The sequence below is a fragment of the Melanotaenia boesemani genome, chromosome 9 (assembly GCF_017639745.1).
Source record: "Melanotaenia boesemani isolate fMelBoe1 chromosome 9, fMelBoe1.pri, whole genome shotgun sequence".
In the NCBI taxonomy this organism is placed as follows: Eukaryota; Metazoa; Chordata; class Actinopteri; order Atheriniformes; family Melanotaeniidae; genus Melanotaenia; species Melanotaenia boesemani.
The window spans coordinates 36,774,188-36,795,340 of NC_055690.1; the positions used below are offsets into that span (position 1 = coordinate 36,774,188).

At 44.9% G+C, this 21,153-nt stretch overlaps 1 protein-coding gene and 1 pseudogene across 1 annotated transcript; one reads left to right on the forward strand and one right to left on the reverse strand.

Annotated features, from left to right (window-relative positions):
- Window positions 1-12,089: 12,089 nt before the first annotated feature.
- LOC121645845 (olfactory receptor 10J4-like) lies at window positions 12,090-13,291 on the reverse strand. The gene has a single exon (XM_041994587.1). The coding sequence runs from the start codon at window positions 13,186-13,188 to the stop codon at window positions 12,244-12,246; it is 945 nt and encodes a 314-aa protein (XP_041850521.1). The 5' UTR covers window positions 13,189-13,291; the 3' UTR covers window positions 12,090-12,243.
- Window positions 13,292-15,936: 2,645 nt separating this feature from the next.
- Window positions 15,937-17,307, forward strand: LOC121645554 (annotated as a pseudogene).
- Window positions 17,308-21,153: the final 3,846 nt, after the last annotated feature.

The following is a 21,153-nucleotide window of genomic DNA, read 5'->3' on the forward strand; positions in this document are numbered from 1 at the left end:
GGGCACTTTGAGAAAATGTTGATTAATAAATGGGAATAAAAAAAAAAAAAAAATTTTTTAAAGTAAAGTTGAGGAGCTCCTCTTTTAACGGTCACCAAATAACCAGATGGAAATTAGTTAAAGTAAAAGAAGGGAAAGTTTAAAACTAGCTCCACAAACCTACGATAATATAGATAAAATAGTTTTTTTTGGGTTGTTGTTGCTATTTGAAATAACATGGGAAGGTGCACTGTAAGAATTAACACAGAGATGTACCTGGAGAAAATACAAACTATTTCATAATAATCTGATATCCATGGATGTTTTAAAATGATTCTCTTGGAAAATAAAATACAGAATTGTAAAAAAACAAAAGCGAAAAGCTGCTCGAGCAAAAACTTGGCTGATGATGGACACATAATTAAAAGCAATTTAACTTGATTTAATGTCCTTATCATCTCGGAGTTTAATAAATTGATTAAGAAAACTCCAGCAGACTTCATGTCTTTCCAAAACTATGTGATATTGGCCTTTATGGATCCTCCTACATGCAGGGAAAATCTACCTGCTCTGATTTGGCTTTTCTGCAGAACGAGTGACGTAACTGACAAAGTTCTGACTGACCTGAACGAACTGACGGACTTTACTCGACCTTTTCCTTCCAGCAGGATTTTCTCCAGGACGCTGCTCTGCTTCCACACAGGGATGGATGCTGTGTTTCATAATGCTGCTACTCTGATGTTATTAACCAGAAACACCTTTATTTTCCTGATAAGCAGGACTGATGATGTGGATCTGTTTACAGGAAAAGACGTCTATACTAAATCTCTTTTGAATATGTGTGTGTACATTTAGAAAAATCAAACATGATTTTGACACTTATGACATTCTGGGATAAATTTTTACAGGAAGGATATTATCACCATGGATACGGGTGCATGTGCTGTTTTAGTTCATCTTATCATACTGCTGATGATGCTGCTTTCACAGGGGTGATACCGGAGCAGTGGCCTTCAGGATCCAGTCGTATAGTCTGGTCATTTCATAATAACTTGTTTTTTCTAGATTACAGGAACAAGCAGATGTTGTAATAAAAATTATCTGATGTGTTTATGTTGGTTATGTGCATGTATGACACTGTCCTGTGGTTTGAGGGAATGTTGATGTGTTTTAGAAAGTTTGTTTTGTCCACATCTTTCTCTCCTAATGCTGGTTGCTATGGCGACGCAGTTACCGTTCTAAAAACCGGACGGTAAGCTGGTTTTGGACGTGTCTAAAAACCGGACGGTAAGCTGGTTTTGGACGTGTCTAAAAGCCGGACGGTAAGCTGGTTTTGGACGTGTCTCGGGCACCGTTACTCCTGTCTGTCTCACTCCGCCGTCTCTCGCTTGATGTCTCCCTTCTTCTCCTCCTCGCTCCCTCTCTCCTCTGCTCTCTGTTCCCCTCCCTTCACATCCTCTGCTTTGCATGCGGACGGCTCTCTACCTCCTCCTGACCTGCAGGAGGATGTGTAACCGGACAAGGTTGAACCTCAGTCCATTTCAGGTTCTCTCTAGCAGGCCTCCTGGTCTTGGAACTGAGCCGGCCCAACCTGGAATCGTCATTGGTGAGGATTTAGTGTTGATTTATTGTGAAACCATTTCCTTGTGCTTTCTGAGGCTTCACAGGATCAGCAGCTCTCCCACAACCAGCTGAAATGGGCTTCACACACTGATGCAGAATGGCTGGATTGTAGTTTGTTCGTGACGTGTTTCCACGTCCTGCTGAGACCGTGTGCCATTCGATCCGTCCCGGAGACTGGGTCCTGACTAAGAACCTCAAAAGGATGCACTTGTGGTCCCAGCGGTTCTGTGGACCCCGTCCAGGCTGGTGCCCATTCCCCTGGAGTCCAGGGACACGTCCGGTGCCCCCCCCCGAGGGTGCAGCTGTATCGCCTGGCCCTTAGCCTGAGAAGGAGCCTAGCAACTGGACGTCGTGGCCCCGGACAGAGCGGGTGAGCCTAGCAACACAACTGGATTTTCCTGGCTCCTTCTGACCTGAGCCCACCACTGATCTGCCTGTTTGCTGCTTGCACACCTTTTTCCTGCCTAAAGGTGTGCAGTTCATTTCCCCTGTGGGAAAAAGGAATGGAACCCTGGATGCGTCAACACCGTCTCCCACCTGCACATCTGGTGGTGTTTCAGTGCAGAGGGTGGTGTCTGCCTCCGTTTGTTTTAGCAGCACTGTTTTCGCTGCTATACGTGCTGTCTGCTCTGACAGCAGGAGTTTCACCTGTTCCTCCTTCACCTGGTACATTTTCAGTTCCTGAGTTACACAGACTGCCACGCCATGTCATCAATCATCATGGCGAACATGACAACTTGTGGTATGCACTTGCTAAGCAGACCACAACCAAAGTGATTAATAGCACATGTTATGTGTGTTCTCTGATCCCTCATGCCACACCGACTGGAGACTGGAGAGCAGCTGGTGCTATCCTTCCTGGCTGCCAGATCAGTGGGTAAATCTAACAGTACACATTTCTTCAATGCTTCTTTGCTTCTGAAGTTTTGTCCATGGATGCATGATTTTTCATTTCAGTCTATTAGGTTTCACAGAGACTTCTCCAGCAAGACTGATCACCTGATTTCTGTGACGCCTTCTCGTTCTGTACATGCAGTGGCCGCCCCGCTGTGTTTTGAGATGCCTTGGTTTGATGTGTATATGCTTTTAGGTGTAAGCAGTACCTGTAATCACACCATCCTTGCTTCATGTGGGTTTTTTTTTACTGCTGGATAGACCTCCCTGTAAGGATCCTAATTTTACATTGTGTGCAGGAGAGAGTAATGTTAAGTTGTCCTGGTTTGTCCCTATTTAACTCTTCTATCTCCATCTTCTATCTCTTCTATCTCCATCTTCTATCTCTTCTATCTCCATCTTCTATCTCTTCTATCTCCATCTTCTATCTCTTCTATCTCCATCTCCTGAGGGTTATAGTTGTCCAACTAATGTGGGTTGGGTTTCCAGTTCAAAGTCCTTTTTGTATCTGCCTAGAAATTGGTGTGGTAGACGCTATCTTATCTCATCCCTCACCTCCGTGTGTTTTCAGATCTTTCAGGGGTTCTCGCTCCTCCTCATATGACTACAAGGGCTCGTATCTCCATCACTAACTCAGTGCTTGGGGGTGTTTTTTCCACACTATGGTACAGTTAACAATGCTTTTCAAATGGATGCATTAGCTGTAGAGTTAGAAAGTCTCACTTTTCTAAAACTAAGGGGTTCCACGTGTTAGATTACATTAGATTAGATAAACTTTATTGATCCCACGGACGGGAAATTCACTTATTACAGCAGCAAAGCAAAAAAAGTGGAATAAAAAAAGAAAGAATAAATAGATAAACTTAAGAGTTAAATATAACACAATAAACATAAAAAAAATCAATAACAGAATAAGGTGACGGTATAAGTGACTGTGTAAACAGTGTAAACAGACTACAACATGACAGCCTGGTTCAGGGGTTACAGATTGTTGTAGAGTCTGACAGCAGTTGGGATGAAGGATCTGCGGAGCCTCTTTCTTACACCGTGGGTGTAACAGTCTGCTGCTGAAGGACCTGAGTTAAAGGCCCTCCGGGTCATGACCCTGCAGAATAGGATGGCTCTGGACTTTCTCTTAGCTGAAAGGGGGGACCTGCAAGGTTATAGGGGACGAGTGTTGTACATTCATTCCTGATATATCTACTAATCTGTCTTCTGTTCATGTCACCTTAGAGATCTGTTATCTGGGATGGAGGCTCTGGATAGCTCTGGTTCTTCTTCTGAGTTATGGTCTTGGTTTCAGTCAGGTGGCTGGTGGCATATCTTGCTCGCAGTTTTAGGCCCTATTTTTGCTGTTCTGATTACCTGCTGGCTTGTGGTGACTTTCCTCCCCCGGTGCCTCAAGGTTATGATAACATCTGCATTCCTGGTCATTCCCTCCAGATGTTTGTTACTGCTCAGGGTGATTTTTCTAACACCCCGTTAGATTTCCTGGTTTGTCCTCCCGCTAAGCCTCCCCGGATCTGTTATGATGATACTGGTCTTCCGCTTGATTTTTCTAGTGATGAAGTTTAGATTGTGTGGATAGTTCTCTGTTTAGTCATCTTAGTTTGCTCTTCTTCTCCTTCATATGTATTCTGATGTGTTTTTTGTTTTTTGCTGGAAATCACATGTGTTGAATTGAGGTTTATTTTATTTCCCCATTCAGAGTTATGATGGAGTTTCTCGAATCCTCGTGACTTTCATCTTCTGATGTTTTGTCTGAATGTATATTGGGAAAATGGTGATTTGATTTGATTGTTGAATATAATCATTAAGGTTTTTTTTACTACAAATACATTACTTTTATTACTTTTATCTTTTATGGGTTTTCTGTTTTTTTGTTTCATTTCTCTTTTCATTGTTTTTTTTTTTTCTTTGTTTTTATGTGTTCATTAGCGGGTTAATGTCACCGTAAGAGTTTTGGGTTCACTAGCTGATTGTGGTGTTCTCATTTTTATCCACTGTGCATCTCTGCCTCAGTGGTTATCCTTGTTTGATGCATTTTTGTGTTTTTTCTTTTATGCTTTAATCTTATGAAATTTTCTTTTCTGGTGATCAATATGAAATGGGTTTCATTATGATCAAAAGAGGGGAATTGTTGTGGAAATTTCATATTATTCTCTTTACTATATTGTGTCTACTGATCCCTCTCAGGGTAAACAGCTTGTTTAAGTTCTTGGTAATTAAGTTTAATACTGAGTAGCTTGTTGCTATCATGCATTCTTTAGAACAGTTCGCTCTGACCTGTGTGACTTATCTGATACCAGCCAGACGCCTCAGGATGACCCAGCCGGGCATCCTGTCTTAATGTCACTGGGGTTGTTTATGTGCTCAATAAGTGTCTAATCCTGTGTGAGGAACAGACAGTCTCTTTGTTTTTATCTTACAAGATATATGATGTGCTGTGACGTGATCATTCTGCTTAAAAGATGCTGCCTGTGTGTTTCTTATCAGATTCTGTTCAGACCTCTGTGCTGTCTCTCTGGAATTGCGATTCTATTGTTTCTATTTTTCCTATTCTTTCTATTCTTTGTATTTTAATTCTGTGTTTGAATAAACTTGTAATCATTCTTCACTTCAGAACCAGACTCCTCATTCCTTGACAGAGTAACTTTTTTGCCTCAACAGCACTTATCCAGTAACTTTAATAAAGATAAATGATCACAAATATGTTTGAACACCTTTAAAATGACTAAGAATTCAAATATGCAACTAATACAATTCAAAATTCTGCTTAGAACTCATTATACAGGACAAAGGATGTTCAGGATGGGTCTGTCACAATCAAACATCTGCACACACTGCAATGAAAACACACCAGACAACTATCTCCATGCCTTGTGGTCCTGCACACCTGTCCGCAGGTTCTGGCTTCAGGTATGTGTGGACATGTCAACATGGTTTAAATGTAATATTCCTACAATCCCCGCACTATGTCTACTAGGTGACTTGGGTGACATTAATATGGTAATTAACTCTGCACACATGATTTTGGAGACTTCCGGTATGATGGCGCATGTGTTTGGCTTTGCCCCTACCGGCAGCTGTCTCTCCAGCAAAGCGGCGTTCCTGCTGTTTTTTGCTCTACTGTTTTTGCTTAGTTCCACTAATGTTTTTGCTGCTATAGTTTACGACACTTTTATATATCGGATCGTATATGATCGGAAAGGATACCTCATCTCCTTGCGCTGGTGTTCTCCATTCTCTACTCCTGGAGGCTGGTTTCTCATCTGGCGTCTCGGGACCACGCAGACCGCGGGGGAGAGGAAAAGTCGTGGTAACCCTAAAGTGTTATTTAACACCATCACTAAATTAATTACTCCTACTGCTCCTGCTGTCCCTATTGCTTCAAATGAGGATTGTGAAAAATTCTTGGCCTTTTTTTCTGATAAAGTAAAAACGGTGAGAAGCTCTATGTCTCCATCAGCGGTGATTCTGTCTGTTTCCAGTCCAGCTCGGCCTGTGATTATAGATAAATTTTCACCTGTTTCTTTATCCGAGCTGGTGGCATTAGTTGGCTCAATGAAGGCATCTTCCTGCTCTCTTGATGTTCTACCTACATCCCTTTTTAAAGACGTCTTCCTGGCTATTGGTCCCTGTGTCCTCACAATAATTAACTCCTCTCTGCTGCTTGGTCAAGTTCCTGACTATTTCAATGCTGTCATTCATCCACTCTTAAAAAAACCCAAGCTCGATCCCTCCCTCTTTAGCAGCTATAGACCTATTTCACATTTGCCATTTATCTCTAAAACTTTAGAAAAAATTGTTGCTAAGCAGCTTACAGCTGCTTTAGAGACACATCATATCCTGGATCATTTCCAGTCTGGCTTTCGCAGGGCTCACTCCACTGAAACAGCCCTGCTCAGAGTCTCCAATGACATCCTGATGCAGAGCGATGCAGGTCATTGTTCTGTGTTATTGTTACTGGACCTGACCTCAGCTTTTGACACTGTAGATCATCGCATCCTGCTGGACAGGCTGAAACACTGGGTGGGGGTTTCAGGATCTGCTTTTAAATGGTTCTCCTCTTATCTCTCTGGGAGATTAGTCTCCGTGGCTGCTGCTAAGTTTAAATCCTCGTCTTCAGGTCTTGATTTTGGTGTTCCACAGGGGTCTGTTCTGGGTCCTTTATTGTTTATTTTATATTTGCTGCCACTGCAGCACATTATCGGCTCTTTTAAAGATATTTATTATCATTGTTATGCTGATGATATTCAGCTTTTTATTTCTTTTAAACCTCAGGATGTTTTTAAGATTCAGACATTGCTTGGGTGTTTGGATGCTGTCAGGAGCTGGATGAATGACAACTTTCTTCAACGTAATGATGTAAAAACCGAGGTCCTTGTTTGTGCCCCTGACAGATTTTTACCTGAGATAGCTGAGAGTCTCGGCCCACTTGCCTCATGCATTAAGCCCTCGATCAGGAACCTTGGGGTGACCCTTGACCCTGCAATGTCCTTGGATGCACATGTAAAATTACTTGCTCGCTCTTGTTTCTATCACCTCAAAAACATTGCTAAGCTGCGCCCAGTTGTTTCACCATCTGAGATGAAGATGATCGTTCATGCCTTCATCTCATCCAGACTGGATTACTGTAATTCCCTCTTTACATGTTTAAGCAAAAAAATCGCTTGACCGTCTCCAGTTGGTTCAGAACGCTGCTGCAAGGCCGACAACTAAATCCCCTAAATTCGCCCATCTCACTCCTCTACTGATCCAGCTGCACTGGCTGCTCATTTATTACAGGGTGCATTTTAAAATTCTGGTGTTTACCTATCAAGCCCTACATGACCAGGCACCTGAATACATCAGGGATCTGCTACAGCTCTACGTGTCCAGCAGGTCCCTGAGATCGAGTCATCAAGATCTGCTGGTTGTTAAACCAACACAGCTGAGAACTAAGGGTGACAGAGTCTTTGCAGCAGTGGCTCCTGTACTCTGGAACTCCTTCCTCTAAGCCTGAGATCTGTGGACTCCATGATCTCTTTTAAAAAGCAGCTAAAAACACATCTTTTTAAACTTGCTTTTACTTAGTTTTATTTGTTTTTATTCTCTCTGTATTACTGTTATTTAGTGTTTTGTCTTATTGTTAAGCACTTGTTGTGGAAATTTCATATTATTCCCTTTATGTGTCTACTGATCACTCTCAGGGTAAACAGCTTGTTTAAGTTCTTGGTAATTAAGTTTAATACTGAGTAGCCTGTTGCTATCATGCATTCTTTAGAACAGTTCGCTCTGACCTGTGTGACTTATCTGACCCAGCCGGGCATCCTGTCTTAATGTCACTGGGGTTGTTTATGTGCTCAATAAACTGAAAAAGCTCATTAGGTTTGCTGAAGTGTCTAATCCTGTGTGAGGAACAGACAATCTCTTTGTTTGTATTTCATGATGTGCTGTGACGTGATCATTCTGCTTAAAAGATGCTGCATGTGTGTTTCTTATCAGATTCTGTTCAGACCTCTGAGCAGTCTCTCGAATTGCAATTCTATTCTTTCTATTCTTCCTATTCTTTGTATTTTAATTCTGTGTTCGAATAAACTTGTAATCACTTTTCACTTCAGAACCAGACTCTTCATTCCTTGACAGAGTAACTTTTTTGCCTCAACACACTTTATGATTTTATCTTGAAAGGTGCTATATAAATAAACAGTTACTTACTTACTTACTTACACACAGCATTATGCATCGCAAAGAAACTATCCTTGTGGACTGGAAAACCAAATATAATCTGTGTATTCAGCAGTTTAGGAATCTCTTATTTGACCACATCAGTAGTGAGACAATGTCTGCCTCCTCAAAGAACCAGTTAGCTGGATTTTATTCCCTCTGGTCCCCTGTGCTTAGCTCCATCACTTAGTGTAGGTGGAGGACTGTGTGGGGCCAGGATGTTCTGGGGCAGACTGGCTGGGGATTCTGGGCTCTGGTGCCCGGGGTGGGCCCCTCTCTTGGGGGTGGAGGGGTTAGTTGTTGCCGGGGAGTCTGGTTCTGCCCGGGTGTGCTGCCATGGCGTATTTCGGTGCATGGCCTGGGACCCCGGATATGGCATTGGAGGGGTGTAGGGTTGTGTGTGTGTGTGTGTGTGTGTGCCAGGATGAGTGGGAGGGGGTGTGTATAGGTGTGTATGTGGGAAGCAAGCGGCAACCTCCACCTGTAAAATGTGAAGCCTATGCGGAAGTGAAAAAATTGCAGTTCCCCCCTCGTCCACTAGGGGCTCCGAAACAGAGCAAATCCCCATAGACTCCCATGTTAAAAAGACTTCACAGCAGAAATAAACATGTTTAAATCCTGGTACAAAAATACATTTTAGGATTAAAAGGTCAAGTTTACCTTCATGACAACTGTGAGGGGGGTGATTTTTTTTCTAACTCATCCGTTTGGATGTTATTTAATCTTGAAATTCTGCATAATTAGGGGCGTGTCCTGTTGATTGACAGGTATCCAATATCCACAGAAAGAAGGGAGAGTGCAGCACAACTGCGGTTTTTAGCCAGCTAACAGCGCGCCTTAGCTTTAGCCCCCCTACCTCCGTTAGCTGGTTAGCTACCGTTGCTCGGGGTTAGCTCGGTTAGTTCTCTACAGGCAGCTCGGAGTTTGATGGCTGTCAATCATCCCCCCCCCACGCTCACACTCTCCCTCTCAGCTCCACCTCTTTGCCCATTTTTGGATTTTCCAGGAGCGACGGCAGGCATGACGCTACCAAGATGGCAACGTTGGGAACCGCCCAATGAGATTCACTTTTGCTCTTTAGAAATCTACGGGTGATGTCACGGAGGCTCCGCCCATCTTTTGTACACAGCGTACAGGGAGGAATCACATGCACTTGTGGGGGAGGCCGGGGGGGGGGGGGGGGGGGGGGGCATGGTTCTGGGCTCTCCTGCTGTCCTCCTCCCCCTCCACTTCTTCGCCTAGGCATGTGGTGAGTGGGGCCTTCTGGGGTTGGTGGCGGCTCATTGGCTGTGGTCGCTGCGTGGCCTGGTTGTGGGGGACTGCTGTCCCTATCCTGTCCTTTCCTGGGGGGTCTCCCAGGAAAGGAGGGAAATTCCCTTCTCTCTGGTCTTACATCCCTGGACCCCTCTCCTTCCCCGCTCTTTCTCACACACATGTAGGGTGTTGGGAGGCGTGCACGTCGTGCTGGGCGGAGCGGAGGGGGCATCTAAGTAGCCTCCTCGGCTGGACCCTGTGGCAGCTCGCCTTTCAGTTTTAATTACACAAGCAACTTCTGGGGGGCATGCCATGTAGTGCATGGTGGGTGGGGCTGTCCCTCCCACAACGATTGAGTGGCGTATGCTCTGAAACTGGTGTTTGAGGATTTGTGCATTTGGGAACCGATCGGCTCTGGAAAATACATTTGGGTTGGAAACATGGAAACATGGCAGCATGTTCAGATTTAAACACGCGCTGGGCGGCGTGGCTCAGCAAGGCAGAGCGGTCGTCTTGTAACTTAATGGTTGCCGGTTCGATCCTCGGCCAAGTCGAGTTCATGTCGAGGTGTCCCTGAGCAAGACACTGAACCCCTAATTGCTCCTGATGGGTCGGGGTTGAGCGCCTTGCATGGCAGCTTCCGCCATCAGTGTGTGAATGTGTGTGAATGTGATGTATGATGTAAAGCGCTTTATAAATATGGACCATTTACCATTTATTGACTTTGAAACCTGGTTTTACAAATTAGTGATTTTGGGCTCACAAAACTCCATGTGGATGAAACATCCAAACAAATAAAAACCTTTAGCTACGCCTGAACTAGTCTTCATGTGGAAATTTTCTTTTACAGCGTGGAATTCATTACAGCTAAACTGAATTTACCTGAAGCCTTCTTAAATTACTGGTCACCGGTAAACTAACGATATGCAGATCCCATGTGTGCATGTGTACCTATACATATATATGTGTGTGTGGAAGTATATTTATGTCCAGAACTCGTACCTTTTTGGGGATTACGCCCCTTATCTACCCAAATTCATCTGGATGTGACTAAACAATGAAAAAATGTCAACTCTATTTGTTTACTCTACGAGGTGGATCACTGGGAGGGATTTCTTTTCAGTGCACTGGAATCATGCATGATGATGTGTAAGAAATGCTCGTGTGGAATCACTGAACATCGGACTGTACCACCCATGTTGTTCAGTTCTAATAAAGACAAGTTAAAAAAAAAAAAAAGACACTCCAGCCAGTTTTCCTCGTGTTTTTATCCTGTAGAAAAGCTGCAGCTGCTACGAGTGTGTAGTCGAGAGGGTGGAGCAACAGGAAGATGAACGGCTGGGATCAGCAGAACAGTCTCCCGAAGGAGCTGCTGCGTCCATCCACACCATCTTTCCTGATTTTATTTTTTATAAAACAAATAATACTGTTAGAATTTTATACCTTGACGGTTGGGGTCAGTTTGACCCGGAAATGTCCCACCAGGGACTGCTCGGACAAAATGGTGACATTTAGATTTATTTACAATATCTAAGTAGTTTATCTCTGAATATAAATGTGTTATTTATCCTAAATAAATGCTTTATAAAGTCAGAAATACGTTTTTTACCCAGCATCATGTCCTGGTTGTTAGAAGACAGAAAACACAAAACCCACGATGATCTGAAAATGTTTCATTTTATTAGAAAACTGCAGGAAGACTTTCAGAGTTGGAAGTTAAAGTCTGATTCCAGTCATTCCTGGAAGGAGCATCCTCCTGAAGCCGTCTCCTCCAGGTCAGTATCAGCCTTGACATCATGGAAGACCAGATCCAGGACTTGCTGTGCATAAAACCTGCTGCCTTCATGTCATTTACTAACATGCCAGCTGAGCCCCCCACCCCGATCCAGTCCAGGTAAATCTCTGTTCCACGCCTCTGACCTCTGGAGGACTTCTGCTCCTCATGGACATCATACATGACGACTCCCGGGTGGTTTTACTATTTCATTGTTCCCCAGCAAACCTTCACAGACAGCAGGTCTCTGTCAGAACCTGGACCAACATGGTGGGAATTCAGAGACAGGGTCTCCCCGTCAGCTCTGCCCCATACAAGACAGAAACCAACATGACTCCTAGTTTCACAGATTCAAGAAGATAAAAGCTTTTCCTTTCATCTGGCTGGCAGTGATGAATCGAACATCCATCCAGTCACATTTCACCCCAGTTCCAGCCTGCAAACAGCTGGAGCACCTGAACTAAAGAGGAAAATTTAAAGAACTTTTTTTTTTAGTAAAAGACATGAAACTTCAGGTTAGAGAACGTTCAGGGAAGTTTTACTGATGTTAAACCCGTCAAATTATACCAAACAAGATTTAAGGGTAAAGAAACGGATCATTTTCTCCAAGTCTGGATGATTCTAATGTTTCTTATCGCACTGATCTGAACTCAGAGCTTTGAGACGTTTGTTGTAGATAAAATCAGTTGGACTGTGTGGAGGAGGGAGGCCTGTCCTGGAGGAGTCGGGGGGAGGAGGGAGGCCTGTCCTGGAGGAGTCGGGTGGAGGAGGGAGGCCTGTCCTGGAGGAGTCGGGTGGAGGAGGGAGGCCTGTCCTGGAGGAGTCGGGTGGAGGAGGGAGGCCTGTCCTGGAGGAGTCGGGGGGAGGAGGGAGGCCTGTCCTGGAGGAGTCGGGTGAAAACCTGTAATTATCTGATCAGATGTGCAGAATCTGCTGTTCCGGGGATAGAAACCACTTTCCCTGCACAGAGGAACAGCTGACCGTCCCCCTACAGCAGCATCAAGATGAACTCAGGACGTCTGAAACCCGACTTTTTCTGCACGTGTCAGACGTTTGCAGGCGTCTCGTATCTTGTTCATTTTCAGCCCGTACAGCAGAGGGTTGAGGAGCGGCTGGAACGTCAGGAAGTACAGAGACAGAAATATTCCCAGCACTAACGGCATGCGGCTCAGATCAAACCTGCTCTGGAGAATCTGAAAACAGCTGCCGAAGCAAAAGTTCAAGATGGAGGCCAGGTGAGGCGTGCAGGTGCTGATGGCTTTCTGTCGCGTCTGCTTGGACCCGGAGAAACAGACGTGAAGGATCTGAATGTAGGTGTAAAGGATTAAAATGAGAGGAATCATGAGGGAGAGGACGGTGTAAATGAGTCCGTAAATGTTATTAACGCTGGTGTCGGAGCAGCTCAGTTTAACGATGGAGAAGTTTCCACAGTAAACTCTGGGGATGATGTTCCCACACAGCTGCAGTCGAGCACTCAGAGAAACCAGAACCACAATCGCAAGAAAAGGGATGAGCCAGCTCAGAGCGATGAGCAGGAAAACCTTTCCAGCCGTCATCAGGGAGCTGTACTGCAGAGGAAAGCAGATGGCCAGGTACCTGTCGTAAGACATGACAGCCAGGTTTAACACCTCAACACTCCCATACGTATAAACACAGAAGACCTGCAGGAAGCAGAGAGGAACAGAAACCGTGTGGAGGTCAGAGAGGATCTGGACCAGCAGGAACGGAAACAAGCCTGTACTACCATACAGCTCATTTACAAACAGGCTGCACAGGAACATGTACATAGGTTCATGTAAGCTCCTGTTCACACAGATCAGCACCATCAGCAGCACGTTGGCACCGATTATAAAACCATACACACACATGATGACGGTGAAATACACATATCTGAACAGGTCGGCGTCCAGGTAGGCACTCAGAGTGAAATATGACACCTGCGTGGAGTTCATCATGATCTTCAGGAGTCATAAAGAAGAGCAGAGCGAGCCACGCATCTGCTCCACAAAGATCATCATCAGCTTCTTTTATCCCTGAAGATCAGCTGACTCATGACGTCATCGTCTGCTGCTGCCCGTACGGGACACATTTACGTCAGTAATGAACAAGAATCAGAAGGTGAACATCAGGATGAATCAGAACAAACACAGCCGGTATATTTATAGCAATTCATTCCGTTTATCTTCATCTATACAAATATCTGCATTTTAGAATCTGACCCTCTGTTTAAACCTAGATCTCTATTTTCTGTTCATCCTGTAAATTTAAACTACTTATTACACTTCTGGTTAGATACCAAACTGCTTTTGGTCCATGTGTAATGACAATAAAGTTAAATCTGATCTAATCAAAGGTTCCAGCAGGACGTCTCTGTTTGATGATGTCATCTTTCAGCTGCTTTTCCCACAAACCGTTGAACACACGTTTATCCAGGACAGTTTCTTTCTGAGGGATGAAGACATGTTTTCACACTGTCCAGATCACCGCTCAGGAAGTGGGAGGATAGTTCCCTTTAGACGTCCCACGATGCACCTGGCTCCTCTCTGCTTTCTTTGCTCTACATGTAGAAACATCGGACGTTCATTCATGTGTGTTTCTCTTCTTCTTTCTCAGCAGGAATCTCTGGATCAGAGTTCTGCTTCTTGTTCACCCCTCTTTCCTGTCCTCTACACCCACAACTGGTCCAGGAGGACGGCTGTTCTTCCTAGTTCTGGTCCTGATGGAGTTTTTCCTTCCTGGTTCTGGTTCAGATTGTATTTAAATAATTTAATGTATTTTATCTGTTTTATTGTAGTGCTGTTTTATTCCTATTTTGTTTGATTTAATTGTTCATTTTATTGTTGACTGGGTGATTTAATGTTTCGTCTTGTACACGTTTTGGCCAGCTGAGGTTGTTTTTAAATGTGCTTTACAAATAAACTTGATTCGACCTGGAAGTCGTTCTCCATGGCCTCTCTGAACTCCTCTCATACCCAGATTTTTGCCTAAATGACCACTAAGCTGCTCCTGTTTAGCCAGCCGATACCTACCAGCTGCACCAGGAGCCCCACAGACCAAAAAGGCCTTGAAAGGAATTCCTTCTGCAGCTTGATGGCATCCCTCACTGCTGGTGTCCACCAACAAGTTCAGGGATGACCACCACTACAGGCACTGACCACCTTACAGCCACAGCACTGAGCAATAGAAGCACGGAACACAGCCCACTCGGACTCAATGTCCCCCGCCTCACCCGGGACATGGTTGAAGCTTCATCTGGTTGGGGCCTTCCTCCAGTTAGAACCTTCCTCTGGCTGGTGACTTCCTCTGGTTTGGGTCTTCTTCTGGTAGGGGCCTTCTTCTGGTTGGAACCTTCCTCTTGCTGCCGTTGTCCTATGGCTGGAGTCTTCATCTGGTTGGGGCCTTCCTTTGGCTGGGGCCTTCCTCTGGTTGGGACCTTCCTCATGCTCGGGCCTTCCTTTAGTTGGGGTCTTCCTCTGGCTGGGACCTTCCTCTGGCTGGGGCCTTCCTCTGATTGGGGCCTTCCTCTGATTGGGGTCTTCCTCTGGCTGGAACCTTCATCTTGCTGTAGTCTTCCTCTGACTGGAGTCTTCCTCTGGTTGGGGCCTTCCTCTGGCTGGAGCCTTCCTCTGGTTGGGGTCTTCCTCTGGCTGGGGCCTTCCTCTGGTTGCGGCCTTCCTCTGGTTGAAACCTTCCTCTTCCTGCAGTCTTCCTCTGGCTGGAGTCTTCATCTGGTTAGGGCCTTCTTCTGGCTGGAGTCTTTCTCTGACTGGAGTCCTCTTCTGGCTGGAGCCTTCCTCTGGTTGGGGCCTTCCTTTGGCTGGGGCCTTCCTCTGGTTGAAACCTTCCTCTTGCTGCAGTCGTCCTCTGGCTGGAGTCTTCATCTGGTTGGGGCCTTCCTTTGGCTGGGCCTTCCTCTGGTTGGGACCTTTCTCTTGCTGTAGTCGTCCTCTAGCTGGAGTCTTCATCTGGCTGGTGACTTCCTCTGGTTGAAACCTTCCTCTTCCTGCAGTCTTCCTCTGGCTGGAGTCTTCCTCTGGTTTGGGTCTTCTTCTGGTAGGGGCCTTCCTCTGTTTGGAACCTTCCTCTCCCTGCAGTCTTCCTCTGGCTGGAGTCTTTCTCTGACTGGAGTCTTACTCTGGCTGGAGTCCTCCTCTGACTGGAGTCTTCCTCTGGCTGGAGTCCTCCTCTGACTGGGGCCTTCCTCCTCTGTTTATTCTTTCTTTGGCCCCAACCCTCTTGTCAGGTTAAATTTAGCAATAGACTCATTTCAAATAAAGAATCAAACTTATTAATGAAGAGGATCCTTGTCTCCTTAAAGCTTCTCTTGGTGAAGCAACACAGCCACCAGGCCATCATCCTGCTGTGTGATGTTGGACAGGACATGTTAGACAAAGAAATTAACTTCAGAGAGTTTCTAAAAGACACTGGTCCTCAGTGGGATGATGTGATGGAGCATGTCTGTGTCATGTTGTAAGATGGGTCTGTTGCTGTGGGCGTCTCCGTGTCGACTCTTTAAGAGAAGAAGAATCACAGTTCAGCTCAGCTTGGAAGATTCACTCCGAGTTGTTGCTCTTTAAGCTTTTTTGTAAAAGTTTTTATTCTGTTTACTGATTTCTGTAAACAGCAGGCTGTAAACCAGGTGTTTACTCCAGTAATCCGGGTGTTAGGGTGTGTGATGACTGACTGATTGACATGCTGACAGAATGAAACCAAACTCCACGCAGGTGTCATATTTCACTCTGAGCGCCTACCTGGATGCCGGCCTGTTCAGATATGTGTATTTCACCGTCACCATGTGTGTGTATGGTTTTATAATCGGTGCCAACGTGCTGCTGATCTGTGTGAACAGGAGCTTACATGAACCTATGTACATGTTCCTGTGCAGCCTGTTTGTAAATGAGCTGTATGGTAGTACAGGCTCGTTTCCGTTCCTGCTGGTCCAGATCCTCTCTGACCTCCACACGGTTTCTGTTCCTCTCTGCTTCCTGCAGGTCTTCTGTGTTTATATGTATGGTATCCTGGAGTTTTGACGTTGGCCGTCATGTCTTACGACAGGTACCTGGCCATCTGGTTTCCTCTGCAGTACAGCTCTTAGATGACTCCTGGCAGGGTTGCCGCTCTCCTCGCCGTCATCTGGCTGTTTCCTCCCTTCATCATGGCCATGCTCTGTCTGGCCATCCCCAATCAGCTGTGTGATGATGTCATTAACAAAGTTTACTGTGACAACCATTACATCATGAAGCTGAGCTGCTCTGACACCACCGCCAACAGCATTGCAGGCCTTGTGTACCTGTTCACCGTCATCTTGGGCCTCATCATCCTCATCGTTTACACCTACGTTCAGATCCTCAGAGTGGGTTTTTCTGGGTCCAAACCGACCCGACAGAAAGCCATCAGCCCCTGCACGCCTCACCTGGCCTCTCTCATCAACTTCTCCTTCGGGGCCTTTTCTGAAATTGTGCAGAGCAGGTTTGATCTGAGCAGCGTTCCCGGCATGACCCGGGTCTTTCTGTCCCTGTACTGGCTCACAAGTCCCTCTGTCTTTAAACCGCTGATGTATGGACTCAACATGTCCAAGATCCGCAGCGTCTGCAGGAGCACCTGGAGTCCTTCCTAAACAGTACCGGCCCCTGTAGAATGCAGATGATGCCCCTTCTATCAATTCCACTATTAATTTTCATACACAGAAGCTACATGCTTGTAAGATTTTATCTCTTTAAGGAGAAAATAGTACATCAAATCAAAGTGGGATAACATGAATGAATAAATAAATAAGCTATTACACAATATAATTAATACTGAAACCAGTAAAGACATAACAGCACACAGTAAAGAGAAACCAGAGACCTCTAGGTCTATCACTGATCTGTTTGTTTGTCCGTCTGTCCGTCCGTCCGTCCGGGATGTTGCTTTAACATATTTAAATTTGAGCATAAACTGTGCAGCAGCATCAAATGCACCAGTAATGATGGTGAGGAGGGTCCGGCGGCTCCTGCTTCATGTCGGGGACGTCAGACTTCTATTTTGTGTCCATGAGGACTCGTCAGTCATTACTTACAAACAAGAAAGCAGAATCTGTTTACAGACACGCAGAAAACAGGTAAAAGTTTCTCTGATTCTTCTGGAACTTGATGTTGGATAGAAAAGCAGCCGATGCTCAGCATGTCTCACTGTCTCAGGGGAAGGATGTGGACAGACATCTGTTTGTCTCTCCTTGTTGTCAGCAGAGAGACCTCAGTTTGGAAAAAACAAACAACTTGGCGATTAGCAGTAACCATGGCGACAGCAGAGCATCTTTCCTTTGTCCCTTGAGCTGCAGAGAGCTAATTAAGCCACTGGTGTCCAAGCGTCCACAGACTGTGTCAGCTGGGTCTGTTAGAGCCAAGATGTCCTCTGGGACTCATTACTGTTGGTCGACAGTAAACATGATGTCATCAGTGACCTGTGACATCATACTGCAGTACCTTATCTCTGATCAAAGCTTCACCTGAAACACCAATATTAATTCAGCTTTCATCACTCTGACCCCCAATCTGACTCTCACCTGAGACAGGAACACCAGGACACACTTTCCTCCAGTCAGTCCTAAAAACCTGGATGAGATCCTTGTCCATCTAATAACCACCACTTGCTGTCTTGACGGCCTGCCAACCGGGTTTTTAGGAATGTTTCAGGATGCATGGCCTTAGATTTCTTCCAGGTTGTAAACACGTCTCTACTTTCAGACGTCTTCCCTCAGACCCTAAAAACAGCCGTCATCAAGCTACTACTGAAAAAGAAAAAGCTGGACTCGTCCCTCATGAGCAGCTACAGGCCGATATCAAACCTCCCGTTTCTTAGTCAGGTTCTAGAAAAAGCTGTCTTCCAGCAGCTACACAACTTCCTGACACTAAATAACTGTTCTGATGTCGACCAGTCAGGTTTCCGGTTAAACCACAGCACTGAGATGCTCTAGTTCAGGTCTTTAATGACATCCGTCTGAGCACAGATAACAGGAACATTTCAGTCCTGGTACTGCTGGATCAGTGCTGCATTTGACATGGTCGACCAGAATATCTCACTAGACCGGTTGGAAAACTGGGTCAGACTTTCTGGTGCTGCAGTTAACTGGTTTGAGTCCTGTTTAAAAGACAGGGACTACTTTGTGTTTATAGGTAACTATAAATCTGAGCAAACCTAAATAACCTGTGGAGTTCCCCAAGGCTCCATCCTGGAGCCACTGCTGTTCAACATCTACATGCTGCCACTCGCTCACATTATGGAAACAACTAAACATGTTACCACAGTTATGCTGATGATACACACATCTACATAACCATCTCACCAGGAGACTACAGTCCGATCCAGACTCTGACTTCCAGGCATTGCACAAGTGGCAGCCTGTTACAGCTGCTCACCATTGAGCTTTTCCTCATACAGGCGGACAGGACAAAGGAGAGAGGTAAGAGGAAGGGTGAAGGTCTGGCAGTATTTGTTAGTGATAGATGGTGTAACTCTGGACACATCACTATTAAAGAACAACTCTGCAGTAAGGACATTGAGCTGTTAGCCTTTAGCATGAGGCCTGTTTGCCTGCCGAGGGAATTCTCGCATGTCATCGTAACAGCAACGTGTGTTCCCCCCTCAGCTAACGCTGATGTGGCCCGCGATGCCCTCCACTCAGACACAACCAGGCTGCAGACACAACACCCGACTGTCCTCCTTCTTCTCTCTGGTGACTTTATTCATACCTCTCCATCGTACACTCTGCCCACATTCACTCACAACGTTTCATAGGACGGCAGTGGCTCAGGCGGTAGAGCAGGTCGTCTAATGACAGTAAGGTTGCGGTTCGATTCCCACTCCCGCAGTCATATGTCGTTGTGTCCTTGGGCAAGACACTTAACCCTCCTTGCTTTCAGTGTTGGCATCACTGGTGAATGAATGTGGATGAATGTTCGGTGATGGTCGGAGAGGCCGTAGGCGCGGACTGGCAGCCACGTTTCCGTCAGCCTGCCCCAGGGCAGCTGTGGCTACACGTAGCTTAGCATCATCAGGTATGAGGGAGGAGTGGATGAATAATGGATACACAAGGTAAAGCGCTTTGGGTGCCTTGAAAAGTGCTATATAAATCCAATCCATTATTATTAATATGTCACACCAGAGATGACAAAATATTGCATTTATTTTATGCTAACACCAAGGAGGCATATAGCTCATCACCCCCACCCTGGCAAGATCTGATCACTACCTGATGCCCATGTACAAACCTCTGGTACTAAGACATTTGCACAATGAGAGGATGGTCCGACGAGGCTGAGGAGGCCCTGAAGGACTGTTTTGGTTCAACTGTGTGGGAACTTTTCTGTGATGCTCAGGGGGACGACACTGACAGTCTTACACACCGCATGTCCTACCAGGACCATATGCTGCTTTTCCAAAAATAAACCCAGGATTATTCTCGACATAAAGGCTCTCCTGAAGAAGAAAAAGAGGGCCTTTAGGTCGGGAAATAAAGAGGTGCTGAGGATTGTGCTGAGGGAACTAAGGAGGAAGATCAGGGAGGGAAATAACACCTTCAGAACAAAGATGGAGAAGCTGCTGCAGCAGAACAATGTCAGCGGAGTCTGGAGGGGCCTTAAAACCATCTCTGGCCTCAAAGAACCCGATGATGGGTTAACGCCCTTGATCTATTCTTCAACAGATTTGATCATCTAAAAATTAATTAAATAAAAACAGAAAGAAAAAGATTAAACAAAATAGATACAAGAAATAAAATTCCAGTGTGGGAAAAGACAGGATTAAAACAGGATTCCAGCTGAAAGAACCAGATCCAGATCTGGACTCCTAATAAAAACTAGTCCATGCAGCAGAAAACAGGTGGGTCTTTAACCTGGATCTAAATAAACTGAGTGTTTCAGCTGTAAACACTTAATAAACATTTATTTAATTCAAGTCAATTTAACAGTTTGCCAAGACAACTTTGTTTATAAAGCACCTTACTGAACAAAATTTTGATTTCAATTCATGGAAAATACATGGCTTTCTATCACTATTTGTTAACTATCCCAAGACTTACTCCCTACATATACATAATAAATCAGACAAACACCCTTTGTTTTCCAAATGCTTTTAATACCTAAAAGAATTCCTTTACAATAGCATAAAACTCGACTAGATCAGCATGTCTAGCCATTTCTTTTCTCTGCTATCCTTGAATACAGTCTTCACCATGGTATGCTGTGCTGCATGGGGATGCTCCAATCGCTCAGAGAAAGGCGTGCGTATGTATGGCTTCCCCAAAGACAGGGACAGAAGGAAAATATGGATGGCCAAAGTCAGCAGGATACATCTGACCACCATCAGGGACTGTAAAAACAAAAAATATGTGAGGTAATCATATTAAAACAATGCATTACACATTTTCAAAGACCATATCATTGGGAAGTTTAATATTTTTAAATTAAACACAGAGAACACATCACAGGGAGATTTATATGGTTGAGGTTGCAGAATGTAGAAAAAAAGACAGGAAACACTTAAAAGTGGCCAAACCAGGAAGGTGAAGAAGAAGAGTATCCCAGTTAACGTCAGGCAACCCCAGAACTGCTGAAAGTTCTTCAGGACAATGCTGCACGAGGGAAGAGTGATATACTTCCCTTAAGCATCTCTCTGCTTCTCTGCTCTCATCCTGCACACTGAGTGCTGAGTGCTGTCTAGTGCAGCAAATGCACTCAAGTACAATCAGCCACTTATTTTGTGTATGTATATTTTGTTAAGTTCTTAAGGTTAACATGTTTGTTACATTTAACAGGTTTTATAGTTGCAGAGATGTAAACATATATACTAAGAGTATTGTGCTATCTAATACTGTGTATTCATTTTCATATCTTTGTCCATTATTCCACAGCCTTATAAATACATTAAAATTAAATAAAAAT